This window comes from Opisthocomus hoazin, chromosome 4 (genome assembly GCF_030867145.1).
Source record: "Opisthocomus hoazin isolate bOpiHoa1 chromosome 4, bOpiHoa1.hap1, whole genome shotgun sequence".
NCBI lineage: Eukaryota > Metazoa > Chordata > Aves > Opisthocomiformes > Opisthocomidae > Opisthocomus > Opisthocomus hoazin.
The window spans coordinates 17,632,486-17,657,639 of record NC_134417.1 but is presented as its reverse complement, the minus strand read 5'-3'; the positions used below and the strand labels follow the sequence as shown (position 1 = coordinate 17,657,639).

Below are 25,154 nucleotides of genomic sequence, written 5' to 3'. Positions count from 1 at the left end.
TCTACTTTTCCCTTTCACAATACAAAAGAAAGAAAACAGCACCTACCATAGAAACACTACTGCTTAGCAGTATAAGAAACAAAATCAATTAATGCACTAGAGGAAAAATTAAGAAAAACATGACATATCAAAACTACTTGTACTGAGACAGCTGTTAAGTAAGACAAAGTAGAAAGGACAGGACAGCATAAAACAGGATAATTGGACTCAGATGGACTATTTTATATGTTCCCACCTCCCACTTCTTCCAAGTTTCAGAAGAGATCAAGGAATACCAGAAGACAGACTTCTACCACTGGTACCTAACCAAAAGAATTAGGATCTACGCAAAGATAGCTACCATCAGAGAAAGGCAAATAACACCGTGACTTGTTGGTAAGACAGTAAAGATGTTTGTGTAAGAGAATTATTCTGAAGGAATACAAAAAGCTTTGGGATAACAATAAAACATGCAAAACATCATCCAAATGTTATCCCACTTTTAAGCTGTCAAACACCTCATCTTGAGAAAATGTAATTGTTTTTATAGAAATACCTTCCCACTCTAAAGGCAGACTCAAACTGCACCAGCTATCATGAATCTGAGGCACAGCAGTAAGTGAATCAGACCTCTGATAAACTCTATCTGACTTCATCTCACTCTGGAAGACAAAGCAAGATAAATCTGATCTATACTGCAAGACATAGCTTATACCTGAACCTTCTAAACTTTTAGTTATTTTGTTTCCATGAAATCTTTCCAAGGAGGTTTTATTTTCTGAAGCATCATACAAAACTGCAACTGAAACACTGTCTCAGGATAGTAGAAATACGTACCTGAGGCACTCCAATTCTTCTGCAAGCTTCCAGGAAATTCTCCACATTTCGTCTGCATTTTGCCATTGTAAGTTTAGGCTGCAAAGAAGTAAAGGAGGCAGGCATACAGTGTTCTTAATTGGCAGGATTTTAAAAGATCTTTACTTTTTATTTAAATAAAACTCTTTTTGCCAAAAACATACCACACTTACATGGGCTTATCTAACTCAAAGTAGGCGCTGTTGTAGTTTGCTTTTCTTTAGAAAAGCAAGCCCAAATTTCAAAGCTATTTTATGAAAAGGTTATTTATGAATGCTGGATGTTTTTTAAAAAAGATAATTCTAAGCTGTGCAATATTTATATAGAAGGTGTTATATAAAACTGGCTAACACTTTTAGTGGCTATAGGATGGTAATTTTAAAAATGTATTTTGCACACATGAAACACATGCATGGCTTCCATGCTGTGATTTCAGAGCTATTTCATGATATGAAGCAATCTGGAGTCTGTTCTTGATTACTACAAGAATATACAAATATCGAACTATATTTAAATTAACAAAGAGACAAAAAAATGAAGGCTAGATGAAATCAGAAAATAATGGAAGAAAATTGGAATTGAAGCTTGCTGCTTGTAAGCTTCCTGTAAATTTGTTTGATGCAGCGGTTTGAATTGCACTCACTGGCATTTTTGCAAGCAAGCTTTTTCCTACAGTTTGCTTTCACACCTCTCCACAGACAGACCATGGCACAGGCTGCGTCTTGTTTCTGTTCCTGAAGCTTATTCTTTTTTTGTTAAATAGACACAAGGTTCCTGCTCCTTTGAAGGAGCTACCCACAGCCTACGTAGCAGCAGGCAGTGGTCTCTGTGGGTTCAGTACTTTTCCGCAATGGTAGGGTTTCTGCTCTGTCCGCTCAATGTGCTCTATTTCCCCACCCAGAAATCAGGTTAAAGGCTAGTGCTGACTTCTTTCTCCTGAAGGATGAGGGGAATACAAAGATCACGCTGTGACTGAGGAACGACATGGTGCCGCTTCTGCTCCTGGAGCCGTGCAGCTAAATGCTGCCTCTTCCTTGGGATTTATATGACAAAGCCAAGATTTAATTCCTAACACAGAATATTCAACAGCACGTAAAACCAGGCCATTGAAAAGATACTCTCAATGACGCAAATCTTCTAAATAGCGGCTGTATGTCTTTTCTCTTAATGATTCCACAATCTGCCTAAAATGCTGGCGTGTCCTGTTCAATTGTCTCAAAATAATGAAGACATCTGCTTGTTCACGTTGAATCCAAGGGAGAACTACAATGATATAGTAGGCAGCCCTGCAAGTGCCAGTTCAAATTCCAACCAACACAAAGGCTGACTCCAAAATAAGGAAAAGCAAACAGAACATGCATGTTTCAACTCCTTTCCCCAGGAACAATCTTCAGGGTTTTCTTTCCCTATTCATGCAATTTAAAGGTGCATAACAAGCAATGTGCCTGTCCATACTACTTTGAAGTAGCTGATCCTAAATGTTTTCACTTAACTTTCTGACTTCCACAAATACAGATTAGGTAAATAACTTGTTATTTCACAGTTCTTGACCTTTCTCTAATTCTGTGCTTTCTCTACATGATATACAGTAATGCACCCAGAAATACATCATCTTCACTGCTTTCCAGAAACACTGCAGTTGTGCAAGGTAAGAGAGACAACTTCAGAAATTATCAAACTTCTCTGCACACTTCCTTCCTTGCTCCGAACAGACTCCAGACACAACTACCTTTTCTCCGGTTGTCACAAGGGTACGACTGGATTTGTTTTGTTCCAGGAGATGCTGTTCTCCCATTAGCTTGAGTGTGCTCTGCTAAAATTCTGAAGCAGAGGAATTTGTAGTGCTGTAAAGTGGACACAGGAATCCACCTGGCTTCTCTGCCTTTCTTCACTGTCCCATGTAGTGGGATCGTAAATGTTGTAGAGAGTGTTGTACTTCCCTGCTACCTGTTTTCCTGGACTACTCAGACCTTCTGATCTTTTGAAATATCCTATTTCAGTTTTCATGCTGAACTGTCTCTTATTTCACTAGTTTTCAAGATAACATACGGAGGACTTAAAACTGTTAACATTTTCTTACAATCTCTGTTAGAAATAACTTCATTTAAATGAAACAAACCCAAACATAACTGCTTTTAATGACACTACAGACCTTTCTTAGACAGAACATACAGTTATTTTTTTGTCATGTACGTTCACAGAGGAGAATGCTGAATGTAGCATTTGTCTGGATTACAGGACTTTGTCAGATGTTATTTTGGACACCTATAAAACAGTATCATTACTACATACTTACAACAGCAGGCGAAGGGACATGAATGCTGGGAACAGATCGGGGACGCACGTGATTAGCTAAATGGCACAGAACAACACCATCGGTGAGAGCTGCTCCAAGATCACTGGGCAATGACACTTTCAACCGTGATTCTATATTCTGTAGAAAAATGAACATGAACACAAAAATAAGAGCTGGTTTTCTCCAACTGTTTCATTCTGCAGAACAGTTTATAAGAGGCAGAGTGCTTGCATTACAACTCTGTCCATCCTCATGACATTTCCAAACAGCTTTCTGAATAACATCAAGGAAAGCTCCGCGCACTGCTGCGGCCCAGAGCTGACCACAGTCCGGGAGTAACTGTGTTCAATGATGAACAGTTTTCATTGTACAGCACAGGGGACTAATACAACCATTATTCAAAAATAACGGAAATCAGGGTCTAGGAACAGTAGTCCTAATCCTGTGTATTCTCAGAGAACAGTTCTGCCAAGGCAAGTGAAAATAATTGCCTTTGTGGGTTGGAGGACAACAGAGTTAACAAAATCAAGACAACATTTTTGCCTGTAAAGAAAACCCTGAACTACTTGCCATAAATACCTCATCTTTTTAAAACTGTTTAGTATTTGTGTAAGGGAATGAATAAAATTCAATTCAGCCTTTTAATCTTACTTCAAATGTTGTGTGAATTTCACCGAGTTGTTATGCTGTATCTAATTTTTTTTAAGTATTAAAAACCCCAAGAATTTAAGCTTACTGGGAAGCAGAACAACAGACAGACTACATACAAAGCTTTCTGAGATAACAGAAGAGAGGCTCTGCAGACAGCACCAAGTTTTGTTTTATGTAACTTTCTCCTTTTAGAGAAAGGAGATTGTCCTTACTTTAAAATTCACAAAGAGAAGGAATTCTCTCTGTCCATCTGGGATGCTTACGGCTTTTAAAATCAGCTTTAACAAGAATGAATTCTTATTTCTTGGGAAAGCTCAAACAATTAGTCAGAGCACCTCAATGAATCCCTTCATGCTCTCCAGAAACAAGACTGGGGCAAAGCAGAGCAGTACATTAATGCCATGTGGCATCTTCAACGTTCATGTGTACTGTCATTGTACTCGGGCGCAAACTAGGAGTGTGGTGGCCCCCAACAGACAAAAAGCACAAGTATAAGGAACGTTCATGCCTCAGATGTTCTGTGCTTAACTAAGGATAAGGCAAGAATCAACAGATCCAGAGCATACAAGCAAACCATGCTGTCAGCACGACTGGCAGCAGTCCATCTGGTTTTCTGCAGGCTTTACAGAAAAGAGGAGTTTTAAAAAAGAGATTAAAGACAGTGAAGCAACTTTCCAGGGAGTTCCTTACAAGCATGAAGGCTGATAAGGAAGACAGAAAGCACAGGTTCATTTTAAAAGCAGAGATCATCAGACTGTCAGAAGCAGGAGTCAGCACAGTTTATTTTACAGAATTTGAAGCTGACCTCAGCCAACACGAAAACCAAAGTGAACACCACTACATCCATGTGAAAGAACCACTTGGACTGTACAGCACCATTTAATTTTGGTCAACTGTGCACCATATTGGTTCAGTGACATCAGTGCAAAGCACAAGTACAGATTCAGTAGGGTGCATGCAATGCATTTACTCCACCGTCCACATACTAGCTTCCGGCAGCACTTACCTTACGTAGCTGCTCTATTAGCTCCAGCTCCTCCTCTCGCTGTTTGGAGTTTTGTCTTACTCTAGGGTCTGCAGAATCACTAGCAGGAGACAAGGCACGGGCAGAAGATGCACTAACAGCTAAAAAAGCAGCATGAAGGAAAGAAAATCACTAAGCATGGTTTGGCTGATTGTCCTTCACTGCTGTACTATCCATGCACACACAAGGTTTCAGAATGTGTACAGTGCATTCCTCTTCACAAATCTGTTTCTTTCATTCCATTATTAATCAAATTAATGATCTACCAATCTAAACGAGGTGTTCTCTGGCACATTTTCGGTTTTGTTTAGATTCTGTTCTTTCTGTTGGATAATAACCATTCACAAAGGAGGACAAAGTTTTGCCTGATAGAGTATGATGAAACACTTCAGTCTTTCTACAGAAACTGCAATTTTGTTACGTGCTACTATCCAATTCAAAATTTATCAAGCTGCCTTCTTCAGCTGTAGAAGCTTTTGTGGCATTTCCCTGGTATCTTTTTAGGTGTAAGCACAGATCAGCAGAACAAACTCCCACATTTCCACAAGTACGACAAAAGAACATTTGACAGCTCTAAATAAAAAATTGTTAATTCACAAAGTATTTAATGCCATGCATCTACAAATGGAATTCTAAAAGTAGTTTGATGATAATGACCTGAAGCAACAGAACAGTGCAAAACCTAGGTAATGCAGATCTTTATATAATGTAGTAAACTAGCTGATTTCAGAGCTATATAACCTACCTTTGTTTGCTTCATCCCTGACAGCTGCTCGGAAAAGGAAACTCTCGGGTCGCTGGGAAGGGTTTCTATAGGAAGGTGGTGCTGCATGGCCAGGATATGGAGGGGAAAGGTGGACTAAACAAATGTGGAAAGGCACGGGAAAGGAAAGGATGAAGAAGGAAATGGTTAGAGTTTAAATGGGAAATGGGTTCAGCAATGTGGTAATTAAAAAGAACAAAACAAAAATTTAATACAATAATGACAAAACAAATTACAGCCATGCATGATAAAAGCACAGAGCAGGAAAAGGCACTTCCAAGGACACTTGCATGCAAAGCAGTTCCACATACCAATTCCAACAACTGTTCTGACTGTTGCTGAATGCATCTGTGTGCCAAAGCCTGTGTGAAGGCCTAAACCAGCCAAACCCTACACACTGCCTGAGGACACACTTCACCCTTGTTGTCTCTTCCCTCATGTGTTTCTAAGGAGACCCAAATCACTGGGTAAACGCTCAAATACAGAAGTGCCACATACAGAGATGGGAACATATGCTCCCTTCTCTTCACAGTACAAATAAGCCAGCAGGCATTTTGATCTTATTTTTTCTGAAATTTTTCTTCCTTTCCCTGTTACCTGTCTGAGTGGTAGGTGAGCCAGTGGAGATGGCAGATCTGTCGTCACTCTGTGGACAAAAAAGCAGAAGAGTATAAATGGTCCTATAATGTGGAAAATCTGTGACTACATTTTAATTTGCTGTGTTTTAAAAAAGGCTCCATCCATCTAAATGTGTTTCAGAAAAAAATCAGAAATGTGAAAAAACACAGTATGTTGTCCCCCAAGTCTCCTCTCTGCAGAAAGTGACAAAGTTTCTCTTTTTGCAGAAATGACACAATTGTTTTTTTCTGAGGAAAAAGAATGATGAAACAGCACTGACTGCAATGCCAGATCTTTCTTTACTCTTCCTTCTAACCAAAACTTTCAAATCATTCTTTGCAAAGTGGACACAGAAAACCAGGTAATTAAATAAGATGCAGACCTTGCATTACAGCAGCACCAATAAGGACACACCTCTTCAACATCTTCGCTAATGCAAACCTGCTATTTACTGAACATCACTCTCCCTAGTGAAACACACCATGGGTTTTATTACAGTGCTTACACAGACTAATGATTTCTTGTGATGAATACATTCAGTACAGCTGCATTCACAGAAGAGAAATAAATAAAGGCAATCTGTATTCAATGGTACAAGTTGGTAAAGAACACAACAAAAGTACTTTTGATGAACTCAACCTTCGTCAAAAGAAAATCATAAAAAGTAACATCAAACAAAACCAAGAACCCCTCAGAGCAGAGACTGGTTACCATGTTTTGACAGCCTAGGCCTCCTGTAGACACAGCCTAAAGCTAAGATGAGATAATAGCTACTACAGTTTAATCAGGTAAATCAGATTCATACCCTGAACTTTTGATGAGAAGTTGACAGACTAACACCTGTTAAAACAGATGTGTGGATCCAAGAGTTTTTTTGTTGGCTTTACTGGTGAATGATAATAGCAAGAGATACCTTGACAGGACTGAAGGCAGAGGCATTAGGCAGGGTAGTAGCACAGCTTTCCTGATTCAGCCCTGAGAGCGACTGAATGCAGAGAGAAAGAGAAGGCAGTAGCAGTGTTAGCAAAAATAGGTCATGCACAAAGGTGGAACGCAGCAGACAAAAAGGAAGAGGTGATCATGATCATATTCTCAGAAACACTCAGCAGGCAACAGACACATACTTGCTGCATTACAGTTAAAAGCCTTCCTACCCTCCTGAACTTTCTGGCTAATAAGCCTGGGAGGTGTGATGTTTCTTTTACACACAACACAGTGACATCAAAAGCAGAACTGAGAACAGTAAGTGAGGTAAAAACTTACTTAGTAACAACTAATGTAACACCTATGCCATCAGATAAAAGGAAATTTTACTCTACAACAGTTCATTCTGAGCCACTATTCAAAATAAATTCCTTTCTTTTTAATGTTTCAAGTATGCTATGCATTTTTAGTAAGTTATTTTCCTATCAACTTTGTAAAATCAGACAAATCCACATCTAATGGCCTCAAGAATATACACTTTGTGTCTGCCACAAACACCTAATGCTGGTCTTTGTGAATTACACACAATGTAAGTTTCTGTGGGTGGAATCTAGCTCTGGGGGAAGATGTCACTGTGAAGATTTACAGCTCTGTTACAAATGAAGTGCAGCCAAATTTCAATTATAACCAATATCAACACCAACCAAATAAACAACTTGTCATGTTTCAGGAACGGGAGCTCCAGCATGCCAATCTGTCACTGAGACGTGGCTCTGGAAGGCCAAATTCTGTGTCTTAGTGAAAGCAGAAGCAAAACCTTAACACTTGAGGACCGAATGGCTCAAGAATGAAACTATTCTTTGTGAAACAGCATTCAAATAGAAAAATGACAGTTCAGCACAGGAAAGAACACCAGACGACACCCAGAAACTCTACAGATGTGAAAGATGCACTTGGGAGTGTTAGTATTTCAAACGATTTGCAACTATTCGGCCACTTCAGAACAGTACAGCCAGGAAGGATTAGGAGGAGAGGTTATACTCAGGGCAAGCCTTAAACACATACATATTTAGGACCTATGCAGACTTAACAGCTGATCTTCAAAACAGCCTCCTTCTCCACAGCAATGCAGAACAAAAATTGTGGTGTTTTTTTTTTTTTTTTTTAAGGCTTCAAAATATCACTTGACTTACACCAAACATTAGCTGGTATATGAGAACAGTAAAATAAAACCAAAGTAGGTGGTCTATAACATCAACCTATGTGTTTAGTCCTGTACGAAAAGAGCAAGACAACCTCGACACAGACTAGCAAGAAGTCACCACAATTCACATACCCGGCAGTGGGTGGAGGGGGAACAAGGCACACCAGAGGGCAGGACAATCACAACAGCAACACACTGAACACACTGCATGCTCTTCACCTGTTTGTGAGTCCCTGGCCGCCTTTTAATGGTATTGGTGTTATTGTCAATCTCAAACACAAAGAGAGGCTCAAAACCATTCTGTCAGGGACAGCAAGGAAAGGGAAGAAAGGACGTAGTGAGGCAAAGAACAACTCTAAGAGAAGGCAGCCCCAATACAAAAGGAACGAGGATGCTGCAATTCAGACTTACAACACTGTACTGCACATGCTGCACTCGGCCTCTAGATCTAGCACTGAAGTTGGAGAAATCTCCTTGCACCAGGAACAGCTGTAGATACAGGCGACTGCCAAAGAAGAGCTCAACCAGAACTCTGCGCCAACCAAATAAGGATATTTTAAGGGAATTTGATTATTAAATGTTTGAATATAGAGATGGATGCCAATGGTCTGAGAGAAAACTCCAGGGTACAAGTTAGCATATTTCAAGTCCTGCTTACTTTACCCACACCATCAATATTTGTAACACACTGGTGCCTAAAAGCCTTAATTTTAAATGTTTTCGAGATCCCTCGCGCTAACAGTAATACGATGGCCTCAGGCCATGTTTGAGACCACTACAAGAAAACACAACGCAATGCACAAAGGAGCACAAGGCAGCAATGACAGAAAGGTTATGAAAGGCAGAGGTCACACCAGCTGCCTGATGCTTATCAAGTATTTCACAGGCTTCACAACAGAGAAGTTGAGCAGCAGTCTGAGAGAATGTTTTGCGTTTTTTTTCCTTCCACAGTACTCACCTTGTAAGGGACAGTACGGGAGAAAACAAGAAGATATTTGGGGAAAAATGAAATACATAAGCAATCAAGGCTGAAATCATTAGCCAAGTCTGAAGCCTTGATACTATCTCAACAAGTAATCTCAATTGTAACAAATGGGACTACCCTTGTGAGAACACCCAGCAGGATATGACTAACATAAAACTTTGAGGTATACAGCACGTTTTCTGAGACAGGCCAGTGAGTACATTTGTTCAGCAACGTTTCAGTTAGTCTGGCTACTACAAGTCAACACAAGAAATCCACCACAGCATGCAATGCAGTACTATGGCCAAACTCCGCTTCGCTTCTAATCACAGGTGTGTAGAAGAAACATACAACTAAACTGAACTCTTCACATTCACAGAAAGTATGGGTAGTCATTCTGTGAGTTCAGACAGACTGCCCTGAAATTGTTTACAAACAGAAAGAAATGATCAAAGTAACCCCTGCAATGCGAATACATTTTAATTTTAATTAGTGATAAAAGATCAAAAGAAACATGATGTAAGACTTTAAAAAGGAGATTCACAACTTAAATTTTGTTTTTAAGAAAATTTTTGTTAAAGCAGTAACAATACCAGAAGAGGGAAGCAGTAAAATACAGTTCACTTGCTTTCTAACTACCTGTTACACTTATTACTTTTTTAATCTTTTCCTTACATCTGAGCTGAAAACATTGTTTGGAGCAAAAGAAAAGCAACTTCTCAGTTTAGAGAGCTCTGATGTCATAGGGAAATGCTGAACAAAAGATCTTTGCCTCTATGTAATACCCTCCTCTCTTACCACAAAGTGTTATTCCCACACCATAAATCTAGAACAATCAGTGGAAAATCTAACAGAATATTTTTTTTTAAACTAACTGATCTGCAAGTTTCAATTTCCAAAAGTTCTGAAAGATCAATTTTACACTACTGCGTGCAGTCTTTCTGCAGAGAGAGAAAAAGACAGAGAGGAAACTATCTAAATGGAAAATGTGTACTGAAAACTGCCCCTAACAAATAGAATTTTGATATGAAACGCCTCTGCACTCTGGTGGAGGAAAAAGCATCCATGGGAATTAGATCTAGCTAAATTTCAAATCCATAAGGACAGGGAAGATATCAAATGAAATGCAACAGAACACAAAAATGCAAAAGTAACTTCAACTCCTATGACAGACTTTTGTTTTTTAAAGCAAACTACTGATGAACATTTCCTTATTGCTGAATAAGTTTTTACCACACAAAATACATTTGTGGAAACAAAAATGCTACAAATTCGTGAGCTAGCATAGGCTTAATGTTCCAGTCACAATAATTGCCAGTAACAGGTGCCCTGGCATATGTCGTCATTAGACACAGTGTGTATTTCCACTACAAAATAGAGCTGAGATCATACTTCAGCAGTTCAGAAAACCCAGCATTTCATATACTATTATAGTTTAGTGTTGCTGAAAAGAGCAAGGAATGAAAAGAAAAATGAATAAAGAAATGATTGCTTTCAAATTGAGTTCAATCTCTCCCTACCAGCCTGTCCATTTATTTGTGAAGTGCAAGGGTGTTACTTGGTTAAAGACATAAAGGAAACAAACAGCGATGGAAGCCAGTTTCAAACTAATTTCTGAATATTCCAAGTCATGTAATGTAAAATTCTATATATTAATTTACAACAAAACTCATGGGATCATAGAATCAAATAGAAGTGGGGTCCTTAAAGTGATCTTTAAAATAAATTTAAAAGATTAATTAACTGATAACAGAGTATCAACGCTTAACCCCAACCACTGCTATTCTCCTGTTTCTTATTATCTAAATACAAAAGCACATTTTTATATGCTAACTGATTGTGTTTTCTCTAAACAGGCACATGTACGATCACTAAATCTCTCTCTAATACCACAAGCCTTCTTTCTCTCCCACACAGTGCTAGTCACGTGAAAGCAGGAAAATCAAAAGTCTGAATGAAAAGACAGTAAATATCCTGACCGACATATTCTGGAGAGAGGTACTCTAACCAAGAGCACTGTCTAAAGAAAATCTGGCAGATGACGGAAGCACATGAACTAAGAAAACAAATCCCAGGCATGCAGTCATGCAACAGCAAGCAAATCGGGTGTATTTTTCCCTTACAGACATGGATTATGGCATTAATTGTATTCTTTTAATTATGCCACATCACTAAGATGCCATAAAGGAAGAAATAGCATAAAACATGAATTAAGTACGTAAATGTTTTTATATTTGCTAAGTGTTCAAAATAGATTATTTTTCAGACACCTTCACGGATAAACATTAAAAAGGTATGAGGAATATTTCATGATTTATAGCATTCATATGTAGAGAAGCTTTTCCCTGTGCTGTTACATGGTTACCAAGATACTAAGTACTTCTAACCACCATGTGCAGGACACAGACAAGTTAAAGACTGTACTGGAAGCATTAAAATTGCTTACTTGACACTGAAGAGCATATCAATTAGGAAGCAAGCAAAACGGAGACGAAATCAAACCAGAACAATGAGAGGTGACTTTTTAATTTTAGAAGCTGTTCTTTACTATTGGTAATTTTCTTTTGCTCTCAGCGAAAGATAAGCTTTAATCATTTTGTGGAGAAACATCCCTGTATTGTTAACAAATGGCTGACAGCACAACTATCAACACAGTCATAGTATTACAGTTTATAGCTACGCTGCCTTTCAAAGATGGTCATGTTTTATGCTATTTAGATTAGCTCTAAAATAGTTGGTCTAATCTGAGACAATCATAAAGTTATTATTTCTATGCTCTACAATCTGCCACATAAAAAGGCCATTACGTGCAGGATCTTACCACTAACAAGGCACTATCATCAGTATGCTGAGACCTTCTGGATGGAAAGGGACACTGGGACGTGGGAGAGATGGAGTAATGTCAGAAACACACAGAATGTCAGAAACACATGGTATGTGAACAGACAGACATTTCGGAACATGTACTGCTTGTTTATAGCATTTTGAGGCTTTTTTAAAAAATCCATAAAGTATAAGTAACTCTGTAGGAATATATAGCCACATGACCTATGAATTATACTGCATTCGTATTACTTAAGGAATCAGTTATTCTGCTTTCTGTGTTGTCGCAAGCAAATACAGACAACTATGTACTCACAGTTCTTACTGTGGTAGAACAAAGGACCCTTTAAAAGAATAAATTAAGAACAGAAGAACATTAAGAAACAAAAACTATTTCAATTGCCCCATGTTTTGGTAATTTACTAACAAAAAAAATTAGCTGGAAAATGCTGCTAAAGAACTATTTATATTCATTATGTTATTAAAAGTTTTGATCCAATTAACACTGTCAAGTGAATTACCTTCCCCTGGAGGAAAGTGGGGACAGCAAGTAGTGGAAGAGCGATTACTATGCAGAAATCCGATGCAGAGAGTGAACAGATGTCACTGGCTCAGCTCTGTATATTGTAGAAGGCTGAGCCTTGCACGATTTGTGTTCCCTACTGACTTACTGTTTCTGATTATGAAACTTTTTTTTTTCTGATAGCCCTCAAAATTCTAACACTTAATCTTCCTGGGATAACTGATGATCTAATGGTGGGAAACTGGGAGAAAATTGGTCAGTGAAGGATGACTGTACCACAGTAACTTGTCTGAACACTCCTATTAGATAGTAAACTGTACTGCTTGCAAGGAGCATCTTAAAATGAAATATGAAATGTATTGTCTGTACAGAACATAGAAAACATACAGGAAACAATAAAACAGCACACTCAGACAGGCAATCGACATGAACAGAAGGAAATACTAGACTGGTCCCAAAAGCAAAAAAAAAACCAACCCAAGACTTCTTAATCACAAGTGTGAAAAAACTATGCTATAACCCAGTCCTGAAAAGTTCTCCATGATCAGGAAAATATCTCTGACAGACAGAGCTAAGAATTCGGGTGCTGACAACCCTAGTAATACTCTTATTGGACTCTCACCTCACTATCCAGGGGACTTTGCTTCTGAGGACTTAAGGATGCTTTTTGCTACAGAGAAAAGGTAAAAATGAAAGACCAATTTAAACGAATGTGAGAGAAACAAAACCTGAGAACAAACCAGCATAATTTAGAAGTGTTCTAAAACACAAGAAGTCTTAGTTTTTAAATAAACAAGCATTGGGGAAATCTTAAGTTTCTAGAGAGCTGAAAGTTCACAGATATTATTAGTAAAAACCCAGCCTTTATTATATAAAAATAAAAAAAAAAACAAATTAGGTTTGCATATTAATGATGCATAATAAACCCGAAATATAACCCAAGGGAGGAATTTAATTGCTGATAATAAACTGCTCATGAATAACAAAGGCAACAGAAGGAAAAATAAATCAAAACCAAAAACCCCAAAAGGCTCATCAATGAACAAAATGCATCCTAAATATCTGAAGTCTTTAACTGAAATATAAGTTTTTCTACAAAACATTGCTTGGGCCTAAGATTATTTGGTGCTAATGAAAAGCCTAGCTTCAGGCAGCTAAAAACCTTTCTCTAAACTAACTTTATACATTACGTAAATGCAATACAGCAGTCTTTTCCTCGCTGCAGATCACCCTAAGTCCAAAATATTAACTTTAACATTTATTAAATATGTGATGGCGAAATTCGGGTAGGTCACCAGAGCAGTAGGTAGTAAAATAAATTTAAGACACAAGTTTGCATGTTAAGCAGCAAACTCCTTGATATTGACTGCAGTAAAAGAGTGCACACAGTATCTGATGTACCATAAATTTGCACCCATGCTTTACCTGGAGGCAACTTATTTATGCATCATAAAATACCAAAATAGATCAAGCAGCATAATAATCTTGTGTGTATGATTGCTTTCTTCTCTGCTAAATTTGTCTTAAAAATTCAATTGCCTCTATACCTTCTCAAACAAAGACCACTTCTATCAATCCTGTTGCATCTATGCAAATGAAAAATTAAGAGAATGAGGCAGACTATGTAAAAACAGAATTCTTCACAACAATCACATTTTGGGTAAATCTATTTCGTCTTCCTCCCTAATTCTACTTTTCTCTATGTTAGCAACAGCACCAACGCTGAATGGAATTAAATGCTGTTTCTCCATTTTCTTTATAAAGTGCTATGCACGCCCAAGAGTGAAACGTGCAAGTATCAATGATCCTGGAAACTAATTTTCACTAAGGGATTCAGAAAAGAGAAAGTATCAAATAGGTACTAAAAGGAGGTACCTTAACAAAGTCAAGGACAGCTTCTCTCTGGATCTGTTTTGTTCTTATCCTCTCCTCCTCGTACTGAAGTGCTGCTAGCTGGGCCTCCCGACGGGTACGCTCTATGTGCCTGCGGTGCAGCTCGGGATCTGTATTAGTCACCTGGAACAAAACAGTGCGCTAGGCTGTGAGGACAGAGTAACACATGGTAAAACAGACAGGTTATGGAGAAACAGTCCATGCCTTATGGCTAACACAAGCTTGGTTTTGCATCCTCTCGAATACTGTGTTCGGTTTTGGGCCTCTCACTACAACAAAGACATTGAGGTGCTGGAGCGTGTCCAGAGAAGAGTAAACAAGCTGGTGAAGAATCTGGAGAACAAATCCTATGAGCAGCGGCTGAGGAAACTGGGGTTGTTTAGTTTGGAGAAGAGGAGGCCGAGGGGAGACCTTATCGCTCTCTACAACTACCTAAAAGGAGGTTGTAGTGAGGTGGATGTTGGTCTCTTTTCCCAAGTAACAACTGATAGCACAAGAGGAAACAGCTTCAAGTTGTGCCAGGGGAGGTTTAGATTAAATAACAGCAAAAATTTCTTCACTGAGAGGGTTATCAAGCATTGGAACTGGCTGCCCAGTGAAGAGGCTGAGTCACCATCTCCGGAGGTATTTAAAAGACCTGCAGATGTGGTGCTTGGGACATGGTTTAGTGGTGGACTTGGCGATGTTAGGTTTACAGTTGGACTTCATGATCTTGAAGGTCTTTTCCAAACTAAATGATTCTACAAAACTATGAAAAGAATAAAATAGTAGAGTTCAATGTGTTACCTGACTGTGGTGACTTGATAGAGAGAGAAAGTAAGGTGAATCAGCCAGGGGCCTGACAAATGGAAAAACAGTACACTTTATATCTTAAGTACAAACAGTTTTTCATGCATGAGTTGTCAGCAACACACAAGTATCTCATCAAATCTAGAAAAGTAACTGTTTAGTAAGCTAAGCTGTTAAATCAACTGCTGCAATAATGACTTCACTCACTGTGGACGACAGATTTTGTGCAGTCATTTCTATCTCTTCTCCTAAATTGTGATATCTGCAGCTCAAGATGTATCAATGGGACTGTATGTTTTGCCTATTACACGGAGATACCCAATACTTTATACCCATTCTCTAAAAGCTGGTTAAGTAATCAATCCAGGAACTTCTCAGATGATTGTCATGCAGAGGATCTGGTTACTATGTTTTTTTGGGGGGGGGCAAAATGAAATAAAATTGATCAGTAGAAACAATATATTTCTATTCCCTACCTCTCTGTCCTGTCCATATTACTCCTTAGTACTTGGTGATGCTCTCTGTCCTGCATCAAATTCAGAGTTTCAGGTCTTCGTAATTCATCAGTATTCCTGTGGGTAAACACCAGGTGGAAGGAGGCTTGGCCACTGGGGCATATAAACTACTGTTAGATGAATTATTCTCTAGATTACAGCTGGTTTGCTAAGAGTAATTGCCTAGACAATCAGCTTCAGATAACCACAAAGGTGAAATTTAGGATGACTAAAGCAATCATGTTGCGATGCCAAGTCAGATCACAACTACTGCAGTTCATAATCAAATAAATATAACTTGCTTGATTAACAATGATTTCAAAATACACAAAGATGCAACCTCTCTCTTAGGACTATGTTCTGGTTATTGTGGCCCTTACTCTGCTCTGGAAAGAAGAGAATTATTTTTAAACACTAGCACCCTCTGATATTTTCAGAACAAATCTGCTCACTTCAATTGAGTGATGACTTTCTAACTGTAAGTGATACAAGCCATCAAAGTTACAAAGTACATAATAACTGATCTGTCTCTTGTCCGTCATATCAACAATAAAAGAGAAATTTTGCAGTCAGTTCTTTGCTAGACAGCAGCTGCTAGCACTGAAACAATTCCCCAGGTTCACAGTCTACAGCATGTTCTCTGTCATGTTGCTTCCTAGAAAGAAAGTAGATGGAAAACCAAGTAGCTTACTCATGACAGCCTAGACTCTGCAACCTTCACTCCTGGGACAACTATGGAATAGAGAAACACTTTCCAATGCACTTCCAAAAAACGCCAGTCACGCTAGCTGTGTGTAGACTTATTACCCACTCTGCATGGAGAAGTTTAAGAGATATGGAAGACCCATATGCTACAGGTCTCCTCTGTTACTTAAATTAGCACTGATGCACATGACAAATCCATTACAGTGTTGTTCTGAACGGACATGACCGGGTTCAACTGAGTGCCAAGAAGCGTATTCAGACCAGAGTACACACAACTTTGCTGCATCAGGAATGCAGCACAGTCTGTCCAGAGGCACAAACTGTATTTACTGAATTGAATCAACTAATGTAAGTAAGTACTCTTGAGATGAAGTCTGCATTACATCCAACTCTAAAACGTTTTAATGGCTCCAGCATGCTAAAAAAAGAAAAAAAAAAAAGAGAAGGCTGCCTGCCAAAGCATTTGCACAGAATTACTGTGGGAGCAGTTTACAGCTTGTGGTTGCCACAAATGAAATATTTGACTAATTCAAGCTTAAAGTATAAAAAATTACTAACTGTCATATGGCTGTTTTTACACAATTCTGAAGGCAACAGCAATATGGCTTGTTTTTAGTGGCTCATTAAGAATCTCTCTTTGCTGCAGCGTAATATGAATAAGCTACAATTCATTTAGATCGTTGACTAACTACTTCCATATGAAGATCTGCTGCCATCCTTAAGCTAAATTTTGAAAACACTTGATACCCTAGTGAACTACGATTTCCTTCATCATTAAAATTTGTCCATGTAAACAGCAGCTTTCTCCTGGCTAACCAGCCTTTGCTTATTTCCTTCAGGTGTGTCATGGAACCCAGTGTTTGTAAAACCTTATTATTTCCAGGTTGACTACAAACGTTCAAATAGAAAAATAAACAAACAAACAAAACCTCAGTCTTTCATACCAAGAGCACACACTTTGTTTGTAAGGAACACAGCAGACTGCTGTACTATTTTATGCCTTACCTGTAGACACTACAGGATAACGAATCCTGATTTATGCTGAAGGAATTACCTTCCTTTATATCAGTACAGCTACTGCATCTGCACATTTCTAAACGCCTACTAAAATGTTGCCATAACTCTGGAAAAAAATTACACGCTATTCTTGATTTCATTTTCTCTTTCCGTATCATTTTAAAATGCCATTAAAAATTAATTTCTACTGACAGCGTAAGTAATGACATACTTATGGCTAGCAGTTGTCTTTTTTTTTTTTTAACATTCCTAGTACAATTGTGTTGGTTTTCTGCTGAGTCCTTGCACATTCACTTAAACCCCACTTAAATGCTTCAAAGGCATATTAAAGGCTCCGTCAATTTTGATTTTAGTTCCATTAGCAAAAAGCTATACATTTATTTATCTTCTTTTCTTTTAATTAGACACCCAAAAGTCTCTTCTCAAACCTAACCACCTCATTTATATCCTGTCCATATTTTATGGATAAACATTCCCTCCAATACGCCAAGTAATCATTAAAGAGTTTGAACATAATTTTAAAAGTCTACTTCAGTTAACTAAATGACCTGTTTTCAGCACTGACTCCCATTCCATCCCTTCTTCCCCTGGTGCAAGACCATGGTTATGGCACAGAAAACCACATTTTAAATTAAACTAAATCCCTACAGTACTACAGGTACCAAGAGTCCACCAAGAACGTCACCTCCTAGCACATCACATACTCCACAGTAACTCTCTTCATGCTTCCCCTAAACCTGCAGTACATTTATCCCTTCTGTCCTTTCTGCAATATAGCTTACGTCAACTATTTAATCAAAGCACAAATTAAATCATAAAAAGCAGGTATTAAACCAGTTTAAAAGTATACGCTTTAGTTTGGCAGATTTCTTTAACCAGCCACTTTAAAGCTGAGCATTGGCCTAGAACAGCCAAGCCTTTTGGTCGCTGCCATTATTAGACTACAAATTCCCAATCCGGAGCAATAATTTTATTTATAAAATGCCATGCACACCTCTAGTGAAGCAACAGAAAACAGTATCATTTTCTAAACACATTCAGCAAATATGTGATCTGCATTAATCGTGACAGGTTGGAGAAACTTACTGTTACCACACATTCTTACCTGTTTTGATGTAAATATCGCTTTGTTTCCTCTGTTCTCTGAAATTCTCTGATGGACACAGGCTTTACTGGTGAGCCCTAAGCAAAATAACACAGAAGACTGTCACCAACTTGATCAGAATACCGCACATTAATGTCAAAGAATCTCTTTCCAGAGCAACATTTGTAGCTACTGGTATTCAAAATACCTCACAAAAGAACCACAAAATGCAACTCAGGATGTTCACTTCCAACTAAGCAAGCTCACTTATTTTTTCCTGCGATTTAAGGAAACTTTAGTTTTAAGATTAAATATGCCTATGGATAAATTAAGAGTTTAAAACCCTCCACTACTAAGAATGATGTAGAGAAGTAAATGTTGGTAAGAAATAATTAACGTCACTTAAAAGAAATGTCAAGTTAAGCTCCAAAGAATGTACACACAAGTGTACAGCAATGTAGTCTAGACTATCAGAAATACAGGATACAATAGCTAATGCTGTCTTTTGTTGCCTAAAGACAGGTCACAGAGGGAAAAAGAATGCAAAACATGGGATGAATGAGAACACTTTAGGCTTAATTTGAGCTATGTAATAATTTATGCCATTGGGAACAGAGACATATCGCCCATGGCGTTATTTTAAAACTTTTACTGATACCCATTAATGTAGGAAAATGGAAAGTTTTCAAGATTAATTTGCCAATTTTCACTCATGCCTGTATGTATGTTGCTATATTGCATACAGTTAGCCTTCCTAAGTAGCAATTTTGGATTGTCTTTTTAGAGAAACTATTGCTTTAGTTAAAAGCAGTTTAATTTTTACGAATAGATAGATCCCTATGAATGCTTTTTTGATGTTGATCAATGCTTTTTCGCTATCTACAGCAGAGTCCTTGGGTTGTATTGCCAATAGATGCCTTTTCTGAGTGTTGCTCTTGTGCCTATGCTTCCAGTGGCATCGGCCTTTGTGATTTGATATTGAATTTATGAGATTTGTGAAATGAATGCACCTCTCACATCTGTCACTGATTTTAAACACAGTAAACAGTAATTTAAAGTGGACAAAATAGGGACCAAGCTCCTACTTCAATACTAAAGATCCATGGTTTTGGTGGTGGTTTGTTTTTTTTTCCCCCACCTCAAAAAGCAAATACTTTTCTGCTTCAAAACACAAAAAAAAACCTTGAAAGGACACATTTGAATTGCAGCACAATAGGTACCGTTTAAGCATGTCAACCACAAAGATTTTCTCAGACAGTTTATTCATGTAGCATGTACAGTGAGCCACCAAACTGTGTAACTGTGTACACAGGTATTAAGACTGACACCACTAAAGGAAACATTATGTGGCTGAAAATCTCTTTCTATAGGCTCGGCTTCTGAGGACACTGTCCGAAGTCTACCATCTAAATGACTTAAGAGGGATCAGTTTTCTCCATGTGTTCACAGCAGTGGCTGCTACAGCTGGAACAAAGGCATCGTCCAGTTTTGGCAATTCGTACAGTTTCAAAGCAACTCCAGTGAATTTTATTCAAATGCACACTAATCCTTACACAGCTCGAATGCAATGAAATGACATGAGCTAAAGAAAAGTGACAGTAAATTCATGGGAATCATTGTCCTTGTCTGCAGCAGGATATCATATGGATACAGTAAGCAATCAATAAGAGCAGCTATTATTAGCACAGTATGTTGTGATTGCTGTCAAAAAATGTGAAAACAAACTTCTTCCATATGCTGCAAGGAAACGGGTGCACATATCTGGAGTCTCAGGAGTTACACTGCAGTTACTGTTCTTGAGATTTCTAAAACGCAGCATTCTAGTGCAAGAATTATATACCAGCTCAAACAAAGATACTAGAGGACAAAAAAGAGAAAGATACTGTTTAGACAGAAGAAGAGACGCTAGTTTGCCCTTTTTTTAAAATCTTTTTTCTATGAGAGAAAACCGGACAATGTCCAGAGCTACTCACAACTGTTTCTACACATTGTAAAAAGCTGTCTGGAGAACTTTCTAACCTGTTTAGCAATAATTTTACTTACTGTTCATGTAACTCTGTACTGCTACCAACTGAGAACAGTTTCATGCTAGGTTTATCTGAAACTACAGATGGTGGATTTTGTTCAGAAAGGTGACTACACACATATCAAGTCTGCGCCTGTGGGTTCAGAGCCTTGCTCAACAGTAAGAGAAGGAAATCACTCTCTGCAATAGTAGTGTTTCTGAAAAGCCTGACTATTTAAGGTTGTCTAACTTAAAATGCATACTCAAGACATTAAGTTTACTGGGAAATAACTTATAACCAACATGAACGTCCAAATTAATGGAGTTGCAAAATGTCTGCACTAAATCTTTACGCTGATAACAATCATTATTTTTCCCTTGAGAAAGCTAGTATATATTCAGCACTACCAAGTAAATTTTCTAGATATCACCAATTACTAGTTGGAAGCATCAACTTTAACGTTTTTTGAAGACAGCACTCCTTTGGAAAAACCATTTACTTCACATATGCCTAAAGCACAAGCTTCCAAGAACCCATGTGACAGGAAAACAGTGAGGCTGCTTCAGACTTATTCCACATATCCCAAAGGGCACTTGGGAGCAGCTTAACACTCCGGCTCTGACCCTCCCCAAAGCACTAACACTATGCTCCTCCTCCAGATCAGACCTTTTTTATTTTTTTTTTAATAATAAAAAAAAGCCAACAAAGTAAACCTCTGAGCACAAGTAGCATTACTACCATCACAAAGGCTTTCCTCTGGTATATGAATTTATCTAATTTAAGTAAAAGCACCACCTCATTAGAGATTCGCCGCTGGTCAATATATGCCATGAATTGTGAGCTGAGGCTGTCTGAGTCCTTGCACTTGGGTTGCCTCACCTCTTCCTCCTCCTCTTCTGTGGCACAGCTATCAATATAGTCGATCTGATCGAGATCATGTTCCACTTGACATACATAGAAAAAGGAAAGAACCACAATTAGAAAACCAACAGGAAGGAAAAAAAAACCCAAAAAAGCAATGTCAGGAACTAAGGCCCTACTGTTTTTCTGCCATCTAGGAAAGATCAGTCTGAAAGCTCCTGAATTTTGCCTGGCCCACTAACATTTGTTAAACATCAGATTTTGAAATAATGATAAAATTTATGCTGTTTAAAAAGCAATGAGAAACATGTATCAAGTATGCAGTTTTATATTGCTGGCCACAGATACTTTTGCAGTGACTGAAAAAGTAAAGTAAACACTGTGCAGGTTTTTTTTCAACACCAAAAACTATATATCAAAATCTATCAGCTAACACCAAGACTGTACAATGATTTGTGTACATTTTTAAACATTTCTCTCGGTTCTAATTTATCTCTGTCAGAAAAAATAGAATACATATGACAGATACTTCTACTGCTTTTATTACCACAACAACAAAACAGAGGGCAGCATGTTTAAATTATCTGGATGCAAACGCAATAAATATAAAAAGTGTATGTGGAAATAGCAAAGGACAGTACAGAAAGCAACAAAAACCCTCTAAAACAACATAAAAGCATCTGCAGTTTTGTTAAAATAAAAAAAAAAAAAGGAATTAAAAGAGAAATTGGGGACCACTGAAATTAGAGCAAGAAACAGCACAGTTTGACTAGTATTGATTTTCCCTTGTGTGGGAGATACTATGTAGGGCAATTTTTTCACTTCTACACATTCTGCCCAGGGATTCCAAGAGTCATGACACTGAGCAAACCACCCTGGTGAAAAATACTGTGCTCTCCCCTGCATCCCCAGCACAAGCTCCCTTTCTGAGTACTAGAGCTTTCTTTTTCTTCAAACTCTCCTCAAACTTGCTTCAGACTCTTTTTCAGACATTCTTTTTCTACTTCCCCGCCCCCTTCCTGCTTGTCTAAAACAGACTTCTCTTTGCCTCACCACACAATCTAGTAACTGTTACTGCCAAAGCCACCTCCGCTGCTACTACAACCATCCAAAACAGCATTCCTATATACTTTGCCTTCACTGAATCTACATCTCCTTTTCAAATCTTAAAAAAACCAAACCAACCAACCAACCAAACAAAAAATCTTCTTTCCAGCCTTGCCTATTAAATTTAAATAATAATAATAATAATACAATAGAGGGTGAAAGACATTAGTATCTGTGTTACAAACACAAAATTGGAAAGTATCTCCTGGATCAGACAGACACATGCTTGTGCCCCTCTCAGATACTCCTACTCATGACCTGACTTGTGCTCCATCTGAAAAGACTAGTGAGGCATTTTGAAATCCCTGGTGTACAAAACCCAAAGAACAAAATAAAGCTAGTCTTAGAGGTGGAGCTGGCAGAACTATCTGTTATTAAGGCTGCCCACAGTTTTCCATAATACCATGTCTTCAATTCTTCTAACTTCACCAGAATTTAACTGTCTGAACTGAATTTTTTGTCTGTTAATGTGTAAAAGAATATGAGTCAACCATAAAGTTCCAGATGTATCTAAAAGGTGGCCAAGAAAACAAAATATTATGACAGAGAAGAGTAAGACCAAGAAAAGAAGATGGCCAAAGATGAAGAGGGGGATGAGGAGGGAAGAAGGAAGAAAAAGTGGGAGCTGCGCATGGAAGATTAAAACTAACTGGGAGGAGTGGCACTCAGATAGGGACTATGAACTGGAGCCATTAGGGGAATTGGAAAACAGGGAGCAGCTGACAAGAAAAATTAATCCAAGTATATAGGATGAGATCTAATAATCAGTAGTGCAAAAAAAACGGGGAAGCGGGAAGGACTGAAAAAAACAAACGTGGAAGAATGCTAAAATTGGGACATATAAAGAGGACTGAACTGTGAGCCAGTGGTAGAAGCAGATACTGGAAGTTAAAACTGAGGAGGACTGTGGAGATCAAGAAACTTGGGAAGCGCTGTCACCTCTTGAACAAATATGAGGGTGCTACTGTAAAACTGCAGGACAATAAATTCAGAAGGTGCAAAAAAGCAGTATCACTCTTAGATGGCTTGCGTGTTTGGACTAAAACTCAAGACTGCTGAATGCGACACCTTTTGCTATTTGGAAATATGAAATTCACTGATAAAATTGCTCATCCCATTCCAACAGCAGTCAGCAAGAGCACTGACAATTTACTATGGCCATAAATTTTACCCTGTAGCTCAAGATTCCAAAACATTGTTTGAAGGACATTTGGGGACTTTAATGTAGCGCACATGCAGAAGGTGACAATGTTTCCCAGATAATCCTAATTCTGAGGCTATTCGATTTTGCCTTGTAACATCCTTAATACAATGTTGGTTTTACACTGTTTACACAATCGTATTTTTGTATAATCGCACCTAGACTTTTCTCTTTATCCTCTTTAGACAATCTACTATTTATAGCAAATGTTCTGGAACTTTAATAACAATGATGATAAATACTGTTAGCCAGATAACTATTTACCTCCACCATTAGTTATGACTGTGCTCCCTCGGTTTTCTTGATACTGACTTTCTCTTCGCAGTCTCTGTTCTTTAGTGATCTCTGCCACACGCAAAGGGAGATCTGAGAACTCATCTGTTGGCTTTAGAAATCAAACAGTGAAGTCAAGCAACTTTTCTTTGGAAACATCATCTTGTAAGCTACTACCTCTTGATTTGTGTTTTAATTCAACTGTCCTGTTTTGCACATACAAAATACTAACTTAAAGCAAAATACAGCTACACAGTATTGTTTTTAAAAAAACATATATTTAAGCTTTCTTAAAAAAACAGCTTGCCTACAGTTTTGCTTGCAATACCTGCAAGCGCTTGAAAACATCTCAGGATGGAAACTCCTAGAAACCTCTCAAAAGCCAAGCTAGAAGTGCAAGCAGGCATACGGAGCAGCTCACTGAAACACTTTAAGTCTTGGCTACTGCCTTTTCTAGCTGTCCTAAGAGTAAAAGGGAGCTTCTTCTCAGGAAGAATAATTGACCACCTCTTTGCTGAAAGATCCCATTTTCCTGCCTCTAAATGGCAAACAGGTTTTATTTTTAACATTTGAAACAAGCTGCAACGAAAGAAGATGAAGTTTCCATCTCATTTTTGAAGCTTAATTTTCATGTTCAGATTTATTTTATTGAAACAACTGCTCACAAGAACTGTACTTGACTCAACATTGTAAAATGATAGTTACAAGCTTTTTTTAAAATGAGGAACCCCCTCTTTCTCAGCTTTTAAGCACCAGTAAATCTGTCACGCACTGTTTTATACATTTCTCTTATTACTTACAACTTTGTGTCCATTCATATAAAATTATGCTTGTTTTTCTCCAATAAAATAAAAAATAATTTTGGCTCAAGGCAACCTGCACACTAACATGTAAGTTACCTATTGAATATGCTTCCAGACAAGTACTCATTAGTTCTCTTTCCTATACAATACCACACTCAACAAAAATAAAGCTGCAACACTTACTTCATTCCCTGACCATCTTTTGTCTCCGCTGTCCACACTATTGAAGCCAGAATCAAGTGCTCCATAGGGCCGGCCGGAATAGAGTTCCTCATGGCTGTCAAACACACAGTTTTA

At 38.1% G+C, this 25,154-nt stretch overlaps 1 protein-coding gene across 22 annotated transcripts in view; it reads right to left on the bottom strand.

Moving 5' to 3' along the window:
- Positions 1–25,154, bottom strand: part of LRCH3 (leucine rich repeats and calponin homology domain containing 3) — a 71,094-nt gene that overhangs the window by 8,422 nt on the left and 37,518 nt on the right. For 2 of the 22 annotated variants that reach the window (XM_075418127.1, XM_075418125.1), the window contains exons 7-22: positions 25,041–25,134; positions 24,046–24,166; positions 21,408–21,556; positions 18,628–18,704; positions 15,783–15,914; positions 15,304–15,355; positions 14,500–14,640; positions 13,247–13,294; positions 12,100–12,153; positions 8,534–8,614; positions 7,100–7,171; positions 6,166–6,214; positions 5,551–5,664; positions 4,788–4,906; positions 3,131–3,268; positions 817–894 (exon numbers count right to left, since the gene is read on the bottom strand). In XM_075418127.1, coding sequence (XP_075274242.1) covers positions 817–894; positions 3,131–3,268; positions 4,788–4,906; positions 5,551–5,664; positions 6,166–6,214; positions 7,100–7,171; positions 8,534–8,614; positions 12,100–12,153; positions 13,247–13,294; positions 14,500–14,640; positions 15,304–15,355; positions 15,783–15,914; positions 18,628–18,704; positions 21,408–21,556; positions 24,046–24,166; positions 25,041–25,134 — 1,519 coding nt within the window. The remainder of the gene's footprint in view (positions 1–816; positions 895–3,130; positions 3,269–4,787; positions 4,907–5,550; positions 5,665–6,165; positions 6,215–7,099; positions 7,172–8,533; positions 8,615–12,099; positions 12,154–13,246; positions 13,295–14,499; positions 14,641–15,303; positions 15,356–15,782; positions 15,915–18,627; positions 18,705–21,407; positions 21,557–24,045; positions 24,167–25,040; positions 25,135–25,154) is intronic. The other 20 variants (XM_075418135.1, XM_075418130.1, XM_075418145.1 and 17 more) reach the window with 16 other exon arrangements.